At 42.0% G+C, this 15,079-nt stretch overlaps 2 protein-coding genes and 1 long non-coding RNA gene across 6 annotated transcripts; 2 read left to right on the plus strand and 1 right to left on the minus strand.

Annotated features, from left to right (window-relative positions):
* The first annotated feature begins 1,242 nt into the window (after positions 1–1,242).
* On the plus strand, positions 1,243–2,829 carry LOC135609041 (CBS domain-containing protein CBSX5-like). The gene is made up of 2 exons (XM_065102131.1): positions 1,243–1,568; positions 1,753–2,829. Exons 1-2 carry the CDS (start codon positions 1,243–1,245, stop codon positions 2,597–2,599), a joined length of 1,173 nt encoding a protein of 390 aa, XP_064958203.1. The 3' UTR covers positions 2,600–2,829.
* On the minus strand, positions 1,676–5,090 carry LOC135609049 (uncharacterized). Its single transcript, XR_010485676.1, has 3 exons — positions 4,901–5,090; positions 4,740–4,819; positions 1,676–3,038 (listed from the first exon to the last, which is right to left on the minus strand). It is a non-coding gene; the product is annotated as an uncharacterized LOC135609049 (long non-coding RNA).
* A 2,400-nt stretch (positions 5,091–7,490) lies between these two features.
* LOC103974811 (E3 ubiquitin-protein ligase AIRP2) lies at positions 7,491–12,290 on the plus strand. 4 transcript variants are annotated; one of them, XM_065102160.1, is made up of 6 exons: positions 7,491–7,912; positions 8,022–8,106; positions 8,615–8,765; positions 8,837–8,903; positions 8,995–9,229; positions 10,461–12,290. In XM_065102160.1, exons 3-6 carry the CDS (start codon positions 8,658–8,660, stop codon positions 10,669–10,671), a joined length of 621 nt encoding a protein of 206 aa, XP_064958232.1. In that variant the 5' UTR covers positions 7,491–7,912; positions 8,022–8,106; positions 8,615–8,657; the 3' UTR covers positions 10,672–12,290. The 4 variants fall into 4 exon arrangements, 3 of the variants coding, with proteins under 3 accessions (XP_064958232.1, XP_018677973.2, XP_064958216.1); XM_018822428.2 differs by having other exon boundaries at positions 8,037–8,106; XR_010485678.1 differs by lacking the exon at positions 8,022–8,106 and having other exon boundaries at positions 7,494–7,912; positions 10,461–11,123; positions 11,244–12,290.
* Positions 12,291–15,079: the final 2,789 nt, after the last annotated feature.

The raw sequence follows: 15,079 nt of genomic DNA on the forward strand, positions 1-15,079 counted from the left end.
GTCGAGTATCGAGTCGATGCCACACCGAAGAAACAAGCAATGATATGGGATGGTGCGAGTGAGAGCGGAGGAAGGGCCGCTTGTGGTGCCACGTGAACGGGCGATAAGGGGACCGGTAGCTCGACCATTAAAGTGAAGCGTCGGAGTTGCGGGAGTCGGAGGACGCATGTGGGCGCCGCTTTTTGATGTGCTGCGTTCGTGCATACGGTCTTGGCGATGGGGTACAGCTCGACGTCCACCCATGTGAGATGGGCCCGCTTCGAAAGGGACAGATCGAACTCATGAGATCGTCTTCCCCCTCCCTTTTTTTTTTTTTTTCTTCTTTTCTTTTTTCAAATAAAAATAAGAAAAAAATATGCATAAAAAGGGGGCCGTCCTCCTCGAAGAGTCACGTGTGCGAGAGAGGCATAGGGAGGGAGGAAGCAATTTGTAGGACAAACTCTTGCGTTAGCTACTAAATAAAACAAGAAGCTGGTTCTAGTTTGGTGCCATCACTGCTGTCTTCTTCTGTGTGACATGAAGCGACTCCTCAAGCTCAGCAGATAGAGAGAGAAGCTGTCTTTTCGCTTGGTTTCTTCTGCATGCTTCCTTCTTTCAAAGCAGGCTCGAATGATTGAGATCCTGATGGACCATAGCTCGATCGAGTCCCTGTAAGCATGAAGCCTCATTTGAGCTACAAGTCCAACTCTTCTGCTTTCTTCCTTCTTCGTCGTCTATGCTATCTATGCACAGCTTGTCGAGTAAGCATGCAACCTTTTCTGAGCTACATTCTTGCAGATCTTTTCAAGAGTCTTCTTCTTTCTCATCGAATTATTCCTGTGATAATGAATCCTACTCTGAAGAGCCAAGCGTTTCCGCTACCGAACCATCATCATCATCATCATCATCATCATCATCATCATCATCACCTTTCCTTTCTCTCTTAGCCAACTCTTAGCTCTCATTTCCATTTTATGGAATCACTTCATGGCTGTGCCGCTCGACCCCACCACGCCGTTTCACGTACGAAAATAAGTAAATGGTGGGAAACGAGTCTTCGAACGTTTCGTGGGGATCCGATTTGATACCGGGGGCAACCCGTGTTACGTAGGACGGATCCCGGCCATAGCCGGTCACCTCATCTTCTATTTATGGTAGTCGCGTCGTCTCCCCTTCCTCCCGTCACCGATCGCTTCTCTTCGAGCTGCTTTGGTCTGTTGGCTTGGGGGTTACAGTAGGGTTAGGGTTCGGTTTTTCCAGTGCATGGCAGTGAGCTTGGTGTCGAATGAGGTGTCGGACCTCTGCATCGGGAAGCCAGCGTTGAGATCGCTGCCGCTCTCCGCGGCCGTCGTCGGCGACGCCCTCTTCGCCCTCAGGAGAAGCGGCGAGCCCCACCTTGCCGTGGTCTCCGCAGACCGGGACGTGCCGGACAAGAAGGCCGTCACCGGGAAGCTCTGCGTCGCGGACGTCATCTGTTACCTCTGCTCCGACGGCAACCTCGAGTCGCCGACCGTTGCGCTCGAGCGGCCCGTCTCCGTCCTCCTTTCCAAGGACGCCGGCCTCGTCCGCCGCGTTGAGCGGCAGTTCAGGTACCCTTTCGTCCCTCTCAAAACGCCTTCTTGATTCAACCTCCTTCCCGTAGTACCACAAAACTTGAATCTTTGTCACTTTTTGTGGTATTATAAATAAGAAATCGAGAGAAAGTCGTCACCTTTCTGGCAATATGAATACCAAAGATTCGATTTTTACCTTTTTGGGGAATTCCATTCGCAGCGTATTGGAAGCTCTCGATTTGATCCTCGACGGAGCGCAGAACCTTGTGGTCCCCATTGGCTCCGTCGGCCGGAAGAAGCTCCACCATGGCGGTGGCGGGGCCACCGTCGAATACTGCTGGCTGACACATGAGGACTTCGTCCGTTACTTCCTTAACTCCATCGCCGTCTTCTCCCCCGTTGCCACGCTCTCCATCGATGCCGTCGGCCTCGTCCGCTCCGCCACCGCCCTCACCGTCCGCCACGACGAGCCCGGACTCGCCCTCCTCCCTGTCCTCGGCCGCGCTCTCTCCGAACAGGCCGCGGTGGCCGTTGTCACCGACGACGGCCGACTGCTGGGCGAGATCTCCCCCTTGGCTCTTTCTGCCTGCGACCTCATGGCCGTGACCTTGGCTGCCGGCGTCGCAACCCTCACGGCAGGCGACCTCATGGCCTTTGTCGACTACTATGGCTCGCCACCGGAGTCTCTCGTCCGCGCAATTAGAGCAGGACTGAAGGAGAAGGGGTTGCAGGAGATGCTTGAACTAATGGAAGACGTGTTGTCCTCGTTCTCCCACTCGTCCTCGTCGCCGTCGGCCTCCTCCGCCTCCTCGTCATCCGACGAGGAGTCAAGCGGGGGAAGGCTGCCGAGGAGGCTGAGGTCGAGGAGCTTCTCCATGGGGAGGAGATCGGAGGAGCCGGAGGTGTGCCACCCCGGGAACTCGCTGGTGGCCGTGATGGTCCAGGCGCTGGCGCACCGGGTGAGCTATCTGTGGGTCGTCGACGAAGACGACTATAGCCTCATCGGCATCGTCACGTTTGCCGACATGCTGAGGGTTTTCCGAGAGCAGCTGCAGCCATCTCTCTAAGATCTCAAGTGCGGGAATCAGGTCTCCATGGGAGGAGAGGAGTTCAGATGAATTCTCACTCTCTCTCCCAGTGTTTTGGAGTGTTGAATGTTGTTTCCTTTTGTGCTTTGAATGTATCGAGTCTGAGACATCTCCAGAGGCTTTGGTAGCCATGGATTGCTTGGTGTCTCGTCTTTGGACTTTAAGACTGTTGCTGCTTTATCTGAGACATCTCTGTTGAGGCTTTGTTCTGCCTGTGTATGTGATTGTTGCTTCACCCGAGATATATCTCTGCAGATCTTTCTAGCCATTAGGCCCATCACTGTTTGGACCTACTGTTGTGTATGGGCAAGAAGGTTGTCATTTGTACAATGTTTATGAGGACTGGTTGAGCTGAGCATCGACTGCTTAGTGCATCCGAAATGGTGAAGGATGCTTGCTGTATCTGATATTACCAGTGCTGCATCACAAACGAGAAAAGAAAGAAGGTAAGTGACATAGATCACAATAACATCAAGAACACATATTTTAGCTCAACAATAATATATCATCATCACGTGGATTTCATGAAAAGAAAATTTTAGATATCACCGAATGGATATAACAAAAAAGCATTTTGAGAGATAATAAACTGTAGATCGACACAATTAGAATTGTAGAGCTTGTTGTAACGATTCTTCATATAAAATTTGGATCAAAACCAACAATGTTTAACCGCTTGAACGTCTACTAAATCGTCAAGTTCAAATCTACCTATGGGATGGACCCAACACCACGTACACCCAACTTGGACTGCACGCCACAACAAAATTATTTATAAATCAACAAAAGTGATGATTCAAATTCGATCCAAACTCACAAATATATTCTTCAAAGGCCGTTTATAATTAGAAGATTATTTCAAAAGAATAGATATCATGATCCAAAACTCATAACTGTCCACTAGATCTTAATGTGCACAAGGCTGTCACCTACTTGAGTGAGCTGACACAAATTGATCCATCGTCGACATGTTTGGGTATGCTTTTCCACATGTTTTAGCTATATGGTTTTGACTCGTATGGATCAGTTTCAGCTTGAATTCAATGTTTCTTATATCACTCAGTCAGGTTCACCATTTACCAAAAATCTTCTCTAGCTTATCCATCCAATACTTGTCTCCATTGCTTTCATTTTCAAATCACATTATCAATCTTGGGTAAAACATGCAGTGAGACCATTTTAGCTTGGTTATGCTGTATCCTACTTCTCATCACTCAAATAGCTTTTTGATAAGTATAAATGTAACTTTAGGTAAGTGGCAAATATTATATTTGATCTCAGATTTTGCTATCAATTACCAACTGAGCTAGTTGATAACTTCTTTGTAGCATATAATCATGTTTATAACTTCTTATTACATCCAAACCTTAATCCTTTGATAAGAGCTATTGTTGCGGCAAATCACCTTGTCACAAGATCTTGGAGATTACTACATAGAGTAGTTACAAGATCTTGAGAGACATAAATTTACCTTGTCACAAATTTAACTGAAATTGTCTAAGTCGTGAGGCACCCTTGTATTATTCGTCCGCAAAGGGTCAAGCTAATTGTGACCTTGCTTAGGTCCCAAAATACTTGTAAAAAAGCAAATTGATTAGTTTGAAAATGAACAACGAACAACTTCCGACTTTTCGTAAAGAGGATAGCTTTACAAGCAATTCAGCAAATACTTGATATCCAAGAGAGAAAAGAAAGAAAGGAAAAAACAAGGTGTCATACACGTTGGTAAATTTCTATAAGCTTAATGTGCGTACTTGTGAATCCGATCGACACCCAACACTACCCCAAAACTCCATCCAACCTTATGTCACCTGGGGGAGTTCTGAGGTATTGAGATGATTGCCATTTTTATCTACACCATAGCTTGTAGAAAATAAGGTATAACACGTAAAAACTATACCATTTTGTGATAGTTTTGCTCATCCCAGTGAGTGATTGCTTTACAACCTTGCAAACTATTAGTAGACGAAGATGTTATGGATGCATAACGATCGTCCATGACAACCTGGTATTTTGAGGAAAAATGCTCGATTTAAATGGGCTCGTCTTCCAATTCCGATCGGTTTTGGTTCTACGGATTATAAATATCGTTTTGTACCAGTTTCTTTGCATGACTTACCCGCAGGGACAGCAGGTGACCGGAGAGGCAAGGACGGGACCCGTTCCAATCGCCTGTTCCATTCCTCCCTCTTCAGCATTCTATCAAACACCAACAAGGCTACTCGTCAACATTCTTTATACTACACAAGCTTGAGGTCAAGAAGAAAAAAGAAAACTTACCTCTTGGTTATGGTAGGATGGTGTCATTGCACACAACGGAATAGTTATCGACGCTGGCAGATTGGAACTATGAGCAGCGCTTGAAGCAGAGGGGAAAAGAGAGATGAACGAAAAAGTAGATCGTTTGGGAATGGCGTGTCGTGTGTTTTAGGTAACCTGGACTCGAGCGGGCCAGTGGTAGACGAACCAAAGTGATGGAGTACCGGTCTTAAATAGAGCTCAGTACAAACAGTTACGAACATTAAGGACATATTTCAGTTTGAGGGTAAAGGATATATTTAGACTTTTTTTTAAATATATTTTCATAATTTTCATAAAGAATGCTATTAGATAATTCTAGAAACGAAGACACTTGACGAAAAAATATCAAAAAGAGAGATTTTTTTTTTTCAAAAAATTGTCTTGGCAAATTAGAAACAACAAAGTTTTCAATTGAAAAAAAGTCTTTAATCAAATATTTGAATATTAAATCATCTTCCAACCAAATAAATGCTGTTTTTATTTTGGATTCAATATATATGTGATAGGATATATTTTGGTATCACCCCCGCGATAACAGTTAACAGCTACATCAACGTCAACACGGAGCCTTAGGGTTGATATGGTGTATTATGTCGATGTGACCCATTGAACTCGGATAGGACGGTTGCATGTTCCTGTGCTATTCAAGACTGTAAGAGACAACGCCGCATAGCATAAAGCCACTTCGCAAAGCTTGAAATAACGTTGCACGGTGCGGATCTGTGCAGGTTGGTTGACGTTCACATAAGAGGTACAAGCCAATTACCCAAGAAATCGATTGTCATTAACAGATCATATATGATCGACCCTTATTCACCTGTATAAAAGTAGGTCAAGGGGAAGACCTCAAACACTTCAACTCCACTTAAGGCTACTCAGCATTAACTTATGTTTTACTGAAGTCAAGTTGGGAAATCCCCCTCTCAACTTCCACCTATATGCAACAAAAATGAATTAGGTAAGAACACAGAATACTACATGTAAGGACAAATAATAGTTGTCATGCTTAGATCATATAGTGATGCCATTGGTCAATCGAATAATAAAAGCAGTGACAAATTAGCTGTCAGCTTCTAAAGATTACTTTAAGGAGTTCAAGAAAGACATATAATATTGGGAGGAAGAGTAGGCAAAGCCTGCCTTATCCTTCCACAGAGGTCAGTGGAAGAGCTTGGCTCATCTACTAGAATCTTCTTATCCACGATGGATGGGACCCAACACATCTTTTGCTTCTCCAATATTCTTCTTCTGCCAACTCAACTTGGTTTTCCAAGAAGAATATCTCTGTCGCCAAATGATTCTTCACCTCTCATTCAGTCTCATTGACAACAACATGTTGATTTGACATTACATTTTTAACATGTATATAATTACTTAGCTAATTAATTTGATGATGATATATTATGAAAACTCAATTTTTTAATCCTATAATTTTTTTAAAAATAATATCATCACTTACTCTCACAAAAAAAAAAAATATTATTTAAATTTAAATATTACTATATATTTATTAAATCATTTTGGATATAAATAGTAAGATAGGTTTGTCAAACATTATTTAAATGGCAGAAGCATATAATGAGGTGCATCAAAATGCCACGTGGGCAATGTGGGCCAACCTCCCACCTACTTACGTTGATCGGATAATATATCGAAATCAATATCAAATTGAGATCTTAAACCTTAAATTCATATATTATATATTATGAAAAATATAATAATGTTTTAAGCGATTAAGTTAAAACGTTATAAAAAATGGTATTGGACGGGATCGCCCGTGAAAGTGTCCAGGGTGACTTGGCCTAGACCTGCAGGCCCGACGTGGCGCGGTTCGGAAGTCCACCGAAGGGGGGAAACCCGAATCCACCGATTAAAGGCACCCGGTTTTGAGCACCACGTTTCCGAGGCCCCACGCCGTGGCATTTTCGTGGTTTCCTTCCTTTTCAAGGGTCCAATTCTCTCCATTAGATAGAGTATAGAGCCGTGACAGAGACGATTGCGTAGCATTGCCAAGTTCCAGAAAATTCTGTATCTATTCCGAGCAAATTGAGCGCATTATTTTCTATTATTGAGAACATTTATTTGTATTTAAAATAGAAAAACATTATATTCCATTATCCGACTCACCCACTCTATCGGTGGCGGCCGCTCCACCTTCCGGCGGACCCCACCCGTGGCTAAATCACTCAACGAGAGTATTTCTCCCACCTTTTGGGCCGCACCCGCTTGATTACTTGCATTATGATTGGTTTCTGTGGAGGCCAGATGCGGGTCCCGGTTTCTGTATCCAATAACATGGCAGGTGGGGAGGACAGAGGCTCAGTCGGTTACGTATCTCTGTATTGTGGTCAACCAACATAAAATAACGAAGAGGGTGGCGCACTAAAATATCTGCTCTCAGTGGATAAGGACACGGCACCGTTTCCTTCCATTCACCCATAAACCCGCACCCCCCGCGGGGCCGGCCGCAACAACCATGCGGGCCCCACGTATGTCGACCATTTGCGGGAGCGCTTCGAGTCTACCCATTACGCTGAATTTATCGCCTTTGCCCGAATCCGGAAGCGCCCACGGGCGTCCGTCCCCGTCCACGTGGCGCTTGTCCGTCGTCCTCCCCTCCCTTTACCCCCTCCGCCCTCTCTCTCTCTCTCTCTCTGTCTCTTCTAAGCAACCTACAGATCAACGCTTGCAGAGTGCAGCAGAGTGATCAAAGGAGGCAACTTTCCTTTTTATCTTCCTACGGCTTCCAAAGAGAAGAGGCAGGGGGGGATAGAGAGGAGGAGGAGGATGAGGAAAAGAGAAGAAGAATAAGAAGAAGAAGAAGAAGAAGAAGAGGAGGTTTAGGATTTGGGGTTTTAGAGGAGGAACTTTTAGGGTTTCGATTCCTTTGGATGATTGGAAGGAGGAGATGTTGTCCGGTGGTTCCATGCGGAAATCATTCAAGGACTCACTGAAGGTTCTTGAAGCTGACATACAGCACGCAAACACTTTGTATGTGCTGCTACTCTCTTCTTTCTCTTAGTTCTTTTGATAGGGTACTGGGGATTTAATTTCTTAATCAGCGTTTGGTTGTGCTGTGCTTGAATTGGGTTTCTTATAGACTATTGGATTTTAGATTAATCTGTGGGATTGCGATGTTCCTGATGATGGTCTGAGAATCAGAAAAAGGATAAATTTTCTATTAGGTACATTTAATTGACTTTAAGAGCTTGCCAAATTTTCTTGTCTTTTCTTTTTATCATGGTTTAGCGATTGGTAAATGAAGAACTTAAGAGGGTTTAGTGTTACAGATAGTCTTTTGTGGTGTGATTTCCTGAGGGGACCTTTTTATGCTTGTAGTTTATGCAAATTTGGCTTTTGGGGTTATGCAATTGCTATCTTAGATAAGAAAAGCAGAGTGGAAAGGGTTACTGTTTTTTGTTGTAATTGTATGATTGAGACTTAAATGTGGCCTAGTAATCAGGAAAAGCAGATTGATTTTATCAGTTCATCTTCTTCATACTTTATCGAGAAGAAGACTTAAGAGGCTACTATTGTTTAAGCTACTTTTTTGCTATCATGTTATGTTCCTCCTCTCATATCTGTCAATGCTTCTCGATTGGAATAACTATTTTCTAGTTAAGTAGGATGAAGCAGGTCTGTTGTGGTTTTTGTTATTTTGATGCATTCCGAATCCTTCATCATGATTTGCAGGGCTTCGGATTTCCCTACAGACTATGATGGTGCATGCCTTCAAATGCGAATGTCATACAGTTCAGCTGCCCATTTGTTTCTTTTTCTTGTGCAGTGGACAGATTGTAGCCTTGCTGGGGCACTTGGGCTCCTCAGAATTATGATATATAAGGTATCTAAATGTTTTGTAAATACGTACCACTAGGATTTCTTTTGTTCATTTGAGAACTCTGAGTTGTGCAGGTTCACATTGATGGATCAACGACCATGTCAACTCATGAAAGAAAAGCTAGCATTAAAGAGTTCTATGGTAGGTTCATTGCACACAAGTTTGACAATTGCTTTTCTCTCATTGGTGATTGTTAATTTTTTTTTTTCTCCCTTTTGGTACTCATCTGCAGCTGTAATTTTCCCCTCCTTGCTTCAACTACAAAAAGGTATATCTGATATGGAAGACAAAAAACAAAAGGCAGTATGCTTGGAGAGATACAGACGAAGAGATGACAATGAACGGAAGCAGTTCTCTGAAATAGATGCTGAAAGAGAAGAGGAATGTGGGATTTGCATGGAGATGAACAGCAAAATTGTATTGCCCAATTGCAGCCACGTGATGTGTATGAAATGCTACAGAGAATGGTACAAATCTTTTCTATTCAGAATTTTACTATTTTTTTGCTGCAAGCTTATCTTTTGTTGTGGTGTCTATGGTTCTATCAATAACTCAACTTGAGCCTGCAAAACTAAGCAATAATGTGAAGCCTTTAAATTGCCTCTAGGATGTTTGTGAACTTAACTTTGTGGGACATAATTGATGGTAAATGCAAAAAAGAAAAAAACACATGCCTTCAGTGTTCTGGTTGTAACTGTAAGAAAAGAAGAAAAAAATATTAGGTAATTTTCCAGGGAGGATCTAATCTTCGATTGCTTGGCAGTAAGAAAAGGAACTTTATAAAGTGGAAGGGTTTCAAATGCTTCCTCTGCTAAGGTTAGTGGCTTTTTTAGAAAATAATCAGTTGTGCAGCATAGTGACTAGTCAATGTCCTAGTGTAATGTAAACGAATCACATTGCAAGGTCAGCTGTTGAATCAAATTGAGGAATTATGGATAAGTAACCTGACTATTTCTTGTTTAGTGGACTTGCCATTGAAACACTTTATGTATAACTCAATTGAGAAGGAGCTCAATCAGAAAATTGTAACACCAAATGTATGATCTACTCGTTAAGCAGCTTAACTTTGTAAATTAAGATTCAGATTTAAGCAGGATCAGGTATTAATGTGGCAGTTGGTTAGCTCTGGTGGATTACAGATGTCAAAAGGTAATCATGTTAGACAGATTCATTAAGTATCTATCTTACTAGAACATGATAAGAGGATGTGTCATTTGTTTGGTTGAATGAATGAAATGGGAAGTAGTGCTTCTGGAGGTTTTACATGGTCACTTCATATGCCTGCAACTAGTCTTGTTACATTCACAGTATTGCTTGGCACGATAAGGTCTGGGTGAACAGTTAAAGAGTGTGACCTCTAATGCATGTTTTTGGGATTCAAGGTAAAGAAGGTGCTCTCGAAGAGCTATTTAACTTAGTCAATTTAACTTCACTTAAGTAAAAATAAAGAGACAATAGTAGTTCAAGCATGAGGTTTAAAGGTTTGAAGCGGTGTCAGTAGCAATTGGTCCTCCTTGTGAACTAATTACAGTGGCGATGAATGTTATATCAGTTTATTCACTTGTATGAACACCTCTTATATCTCACAAGTGCACTTCCTATCATTGAGCTTAAACGTGGACCTTGAGGTTTTTCTGCTGTCTTAGTTCTCAATTCTGAGGTCACATGAAGACTTAAAGAAATGATTTGTCATTGCAGGAACTCAAGATCACAGTCATGTCCCTTCTGTCGTGATAGCCTCAAGAGAGTAGACTCTGGCGATTTATGGGTATACGTGGATCACAGAGATGTAGTTGACATGGCAATGCTGATGCGCGACAGCATCAGACGCCTAATCATGTACATAAAAAAGTTGCCAGTGGTCGTTCCGGAGTCCGTCATCGATGCTTATGATTCTCATGTTAGGTGACGTGGAAAAGCATCTGGTCAACTTCCACGGATTCCTTAACGCTGCCAGCGGTTTGCTCAATTAGCTTAATTAATTTGTGCTTTGGATATCATTCTGATTCATGTTTGGAAGCTGCTGCTAATTTTTAAGCGGCCTATGGACTTCAGAAGCTATGTTGGGAGACATCCATCGAGCAACTTCAGCACTATGTAAATGTCTGTACAGTTAGTCAACTTGAAAGTTATGAACCATTTCAGTGTCAGCATAGTAAGCACTAACTGGTGCCAATGCCAGTGCTTAAGCTATTTCTAGCTATTGTTGTATGTGGGTGCATCGCATTGTGGATGGGTTACTCTTCTCGGTTAAAAGAGAACATTCCGGTCTCGGATAAATGGTCATCTGTAATGCTGTTGTGCCGCATTTGCTGTGACAGTAAACCATGGACATCATCCTCTGCGCTACATATTGAAGTGGTATGTTGCAGCTTTTGAAGTGAGTTCTGTGAGGTTATTTTTCCTGCCTTCATTGTGGCTTGCAGTATTTTCTCCTGAATGGATCGTTCTAGATGGTTTCGGTTGTCTTGTGTGATCAAGGAACCTGTCGTTTACTGGAATTACATGGTAAATTGGTGGTGAGGAAGATGAAGGCGCAGCTGGAAATTGAAAGCTGCATGTTTAAGCTCAGCATTCAAACAACTCTCATGTCAAGGTGGTGGCCATTGTGGATCTGTGGCAGTGCTGAGACATGAGAAGCTGGGTGTGGTGGAGGTGCCGGTCAGGTGTTCGACGCATTGTTGAAGTCGGCATTGTCGATATCTGTGCTTTCAACCAGCAGCTCTATCTGAAGGCAAGAAGCCACTTGGACGATGCGTAGAACACCAGTTTGTCTTCTTGGAACTCTGTCTTCAGGCTAAAGTATAACGATTCTGATAATAGTAATAAGAGTTATAATGACGTTAATAATTACAACATTGATATTAAAATAGGAGCTTTATGGCAACCCACAACTACGTTTCGGCTGCCCTTTTCTTGTAGTGTCCGCCTCTTTTCTCTGACTCTGAGGCTTTCTTTTTGGCTTCTCTTCCGATTGCTCCTTACACGTCACGAACCGAAGCAGGAGACGAAACCCGGCGTCGTGAGATCCGGGAGCGGGCGGCTCAGATGGCGACGGAGGATGACTCCCAGAGCATGGTGTCGACCTACGGGAAGCTGGAAGGGGTGGCGATGTGGGTAGGAGCGAGCGTGGTGTCCGCCTTCTTCGCCTCCCTCGAGCGCTGCTCCTGCATCAACCTCAGCACCACCGAGGACGACGGCGACGACCTCGAGGAGGCCAACGACCGCCCGCTCATGCTCACAAAGCCCGTGCTCCACGACGAGGAGAATCCCAAACCTTCCTCCCTCTGATCCAGTCGACTCCCTCGTCATCACCGTGGAACCCTAAATCCTTGAAATCGTTCGGTTCGTGGCATCGTCGATCTCGATATGTTTCTTGTTTCTCTCTCGTGTCGTGGTATTTCCTCTCTTTAACTCTTCATGTGTTGATCCATGCCTTTCTTTCCTACCTGTGTAGATCTGAGTTTGCCTTAGAAACCTGATCTTTGGAAGTGACAATCGTGAAAATATTGTGTTTCCTTGTCGTGATACGGTGCCTCTATGCTTTATTGCTCATCTTGTCATGGCCAGGTTTTGTTTTCTTGTGATTCTTGTTGCATATGCTCGTAGAGCTTGTCTAAATACTTCTACTTCCCGGTATTAGATTTTAGAAAGATGTCGATCCAAATGTTTTGGATCAAGATTGAGCTGAAACAAATCGTATGTTTTCCCGATATTGCTTTGATTTAATTTCTTGCACTTCTTCTTGGTGTGTGCATTTCATTTTCCCTGAAACAAGAATCCTGATTTCTTGGTCGAATGGCTGCTTGATGTTTGCTTTTTGTATTAGATTATAGGAAAATGAGACAAATGCACTTCTGGGATTTAGGGTGATGCACCTTGGGACCGTATCTTAGATCTATTCTTCCTTTCCATGGTGAAGTGCAGATAATCTTTGACTCTTAGAGTACGAAGTAAACTTCTTCTCCCTCTATTTCAAGAATACTTTAAAGGCCTGAAGCAGGGAACTGAAGGGTTGACTTTAATTTTGCTTCCATTACCTTTGTGATCCATCTTTATGTTCTCATTAGTTTCTTTGCTTCTTATCGTTCTGAATCTTTTCGCTTTCTTAATCTAATGTCACACTTAGCAGTGTGTGCATCCTCGTCGTTTTGTACACTGTCTGATGATCATTGTTTCCTCTTTTCCGTTCGCCGTAGTTCAACAAATAACCAGAAAAGCATGATCTAGGAACAGCCATAGCAGTAAAAGTAACAATAATCAAAAGAACGTGATTTAGGCACAGCCACAAAAATAGAAGTAACAAATGATTTCCATCAAACATGTAAACAAGAAGGAATGCCAATTTTGGTTTTTTTAGTGTCATGTATGTATGACATTTTTTGTTTTGGAGACTGACCCATTAATTCGATAGAAACCCTGATTAATAGTAATAGACAATCACTCATTTATCCCCCTGCATCTGATGTGGGACTAAATCTGATCGATATGGTCCAAACCGATGTGGAATCTGGAATTGCTCCTAGTAGAGCATGTGACTGCAAGCATTGTAATCCAATGGGAGAATCAATCCATTAATTAATCTGATAGTTTTGAAATCATAGGGTCCAAAATTCTTTAGTACAAGTTAATGGTAGCAGAATCATCGATTCAATTTATCTCTCCACATCTAATGTGGGATTTTATATATGAATTCCGTTGATACTTCCACATATTAAGAGTGATGTAGGAGACATCCCTTTTTTTCCTAGGGATTATCAAATTAAATATGAATTTAGGGTAAAGGGGGGTTTTCCTAGTTTGATGTTTAGTTGCTAAATTTAGTAATGGTTTAAATTTTTTTTCTTATTTATTGCTATTATGCACCACTTGTGTCATGAGATAACTAGTATATCAACTTTGTTTGGCTCAAGTTACTAGTAAAGATGTTTAAACTCACTCGTCATGCCACAATACTAGATTGGCCGTGATATCAATTATCACGGCCTCGCTAATAGCACCCATGTCAGACCCTTATAAGCTAATCTTAGTTTTATCTACTTTCTATATGGAACTAATCGGGGTGCTATAATATTTTTTTCTATTTGGTATGAGAAAATCAAAGCCAATCGATATTATTTTTTGCCATACATCATTTTTAATTATATCGATTGGCTTCGACTTTCTTGTGCCAAATGGAAAAGGTCAAACAATATGAATCCTTGGCTGCATCACTAGCACCCGTATGGTTGAGCTGGTTGCAGGGTTTGGTAAGGTTTCATGGGAACCTTCATGAAAGTTGAGTTTGCTGGAGCAGTATTGAAGAGCTTGCCATTGTTACCATAATTGAACTTTTTGTGAAACAAACTTGTTAAGAAAAAGAGGAGACACTCGTTAGTTGGTGTAGCTGAAACAATGGATTACTGCTAGTTGATATCATTTTCCACAAGTAACTTCAATATTGTTCTGAAGTTAAATACTGGCTTAGTTTTTTCACTTAAACATGGCCCTTCCCATAGATATTCAACATTTATTTTCTGTTTTTCGTTTCTTCTTCTTTAATACAAATCAAGATCATTACTGAGCATTTCTTGTGAGGAATCCAGCTACAACCATGAATGGTATGTAAGCATTTCTTGATTGTATTTTCTTTATAGTGGGTTTTTTTTTCCTTCTGTTCTTTGTTAGCGTAATCTGCCTGCTAGAAAAGCTGGATTTACAGTGTATGCAGGGGTAAATTTATAACCGAAGTCGATGAATTATAGGCAAATTCCAATCCTATGCCCCAAATCTTTTACTAATCAACTTTGTAAAATTGAACCAATATTAAAATCAAGTTGTATTGTTAGTTTACATCTGCAAGCTTTGCTAAAGAAACAATAGGGCTTTTACTTTGCCAGCCTGATGTAAATGTTAGTGGGAAAAGTGATACTGAAGAAACAGAAATTAGAAGATGCATAGCAAGTATTGCTTCCTTTTTTTTTTTTTTTTTTGCTCAATTGTTTATTTTGTTTTCCTAGCAACTATCTTTTATCAGGTCAGGAAATCTGGATGCCTAAACAGCACTGTTGCTCGCAAAATCTTGTGTACCTCTCTCTATTTGGTGTGTTTCTTTCTCCATGCAGGAAGATACAATATTGTATTCCTCCCCATTCCAACTGCATGAAAAGAAACCAAATCGAAGTGGCCACAGGCTAAACCGTGGCATGTTTGATGATGAGGTTTAATGGATGTGGATAAACTGGTGGTGTTAAGATTATTAATCTTTAAGGCCATCTTTTTGATTCACTGGTTTATGATAATAGGTCAGAAGAAGAAGAAGAAGAAGAAAAAGGATC

The sequence above is a fragment of the Musa acuminata genome, chromosome BXJ1-2, assembly GCF_036884655.1.
Source record: "Musa acuminata AAA Group cultivar baxijiao chromosome BXJ1-2, Cavendish_Baxijiao_AAA, whole genome shotgun sequence".
In the NCBI taxonomy this organism is placed as follows: Eukaryota; Viridiplantae; Streptophyta; class Magnoliopsida; order Zingiberales; family Musaceae; genus Musa; species Musa acuminata.

Coding starts and splice junctions, on each gene's coding strand:
- LOC135609041 (XM_065102131.1), top strand. CDS start 1,243: ATGGCAGTGAGCTTGGTGTCGAATGAGGTGTCGGACCTCTGCATCGGG. Junction 1,569..1,752: donor CGCGTTGAGCGGCAGTTCAG/GTACCCTTTCGT, acceptor TTCCATTCGCAG/CGTATTGGAAGCTCTCGATT.
- LOC103974811 (XM_065102144.1), top strand. CDS start 7,830: ATGTTGTCCGGTGGTTCCATGCGGAAATCATTCAAGGACTCACTGAAG. Junction 8,766..8,836: donor TCAGAATTATGATATATAAG/GTATCTAAATGT, acceptor TGAGTTGTGCAG/GTTCACATTGATGGATCAAC. Junction 9,230..10,460: donor ATGAAATGCTACAGAGAATG/GTACAAATCTTT, acceptor TTGTCATTGCAG/GAACTCAAGATCACAGTCAT.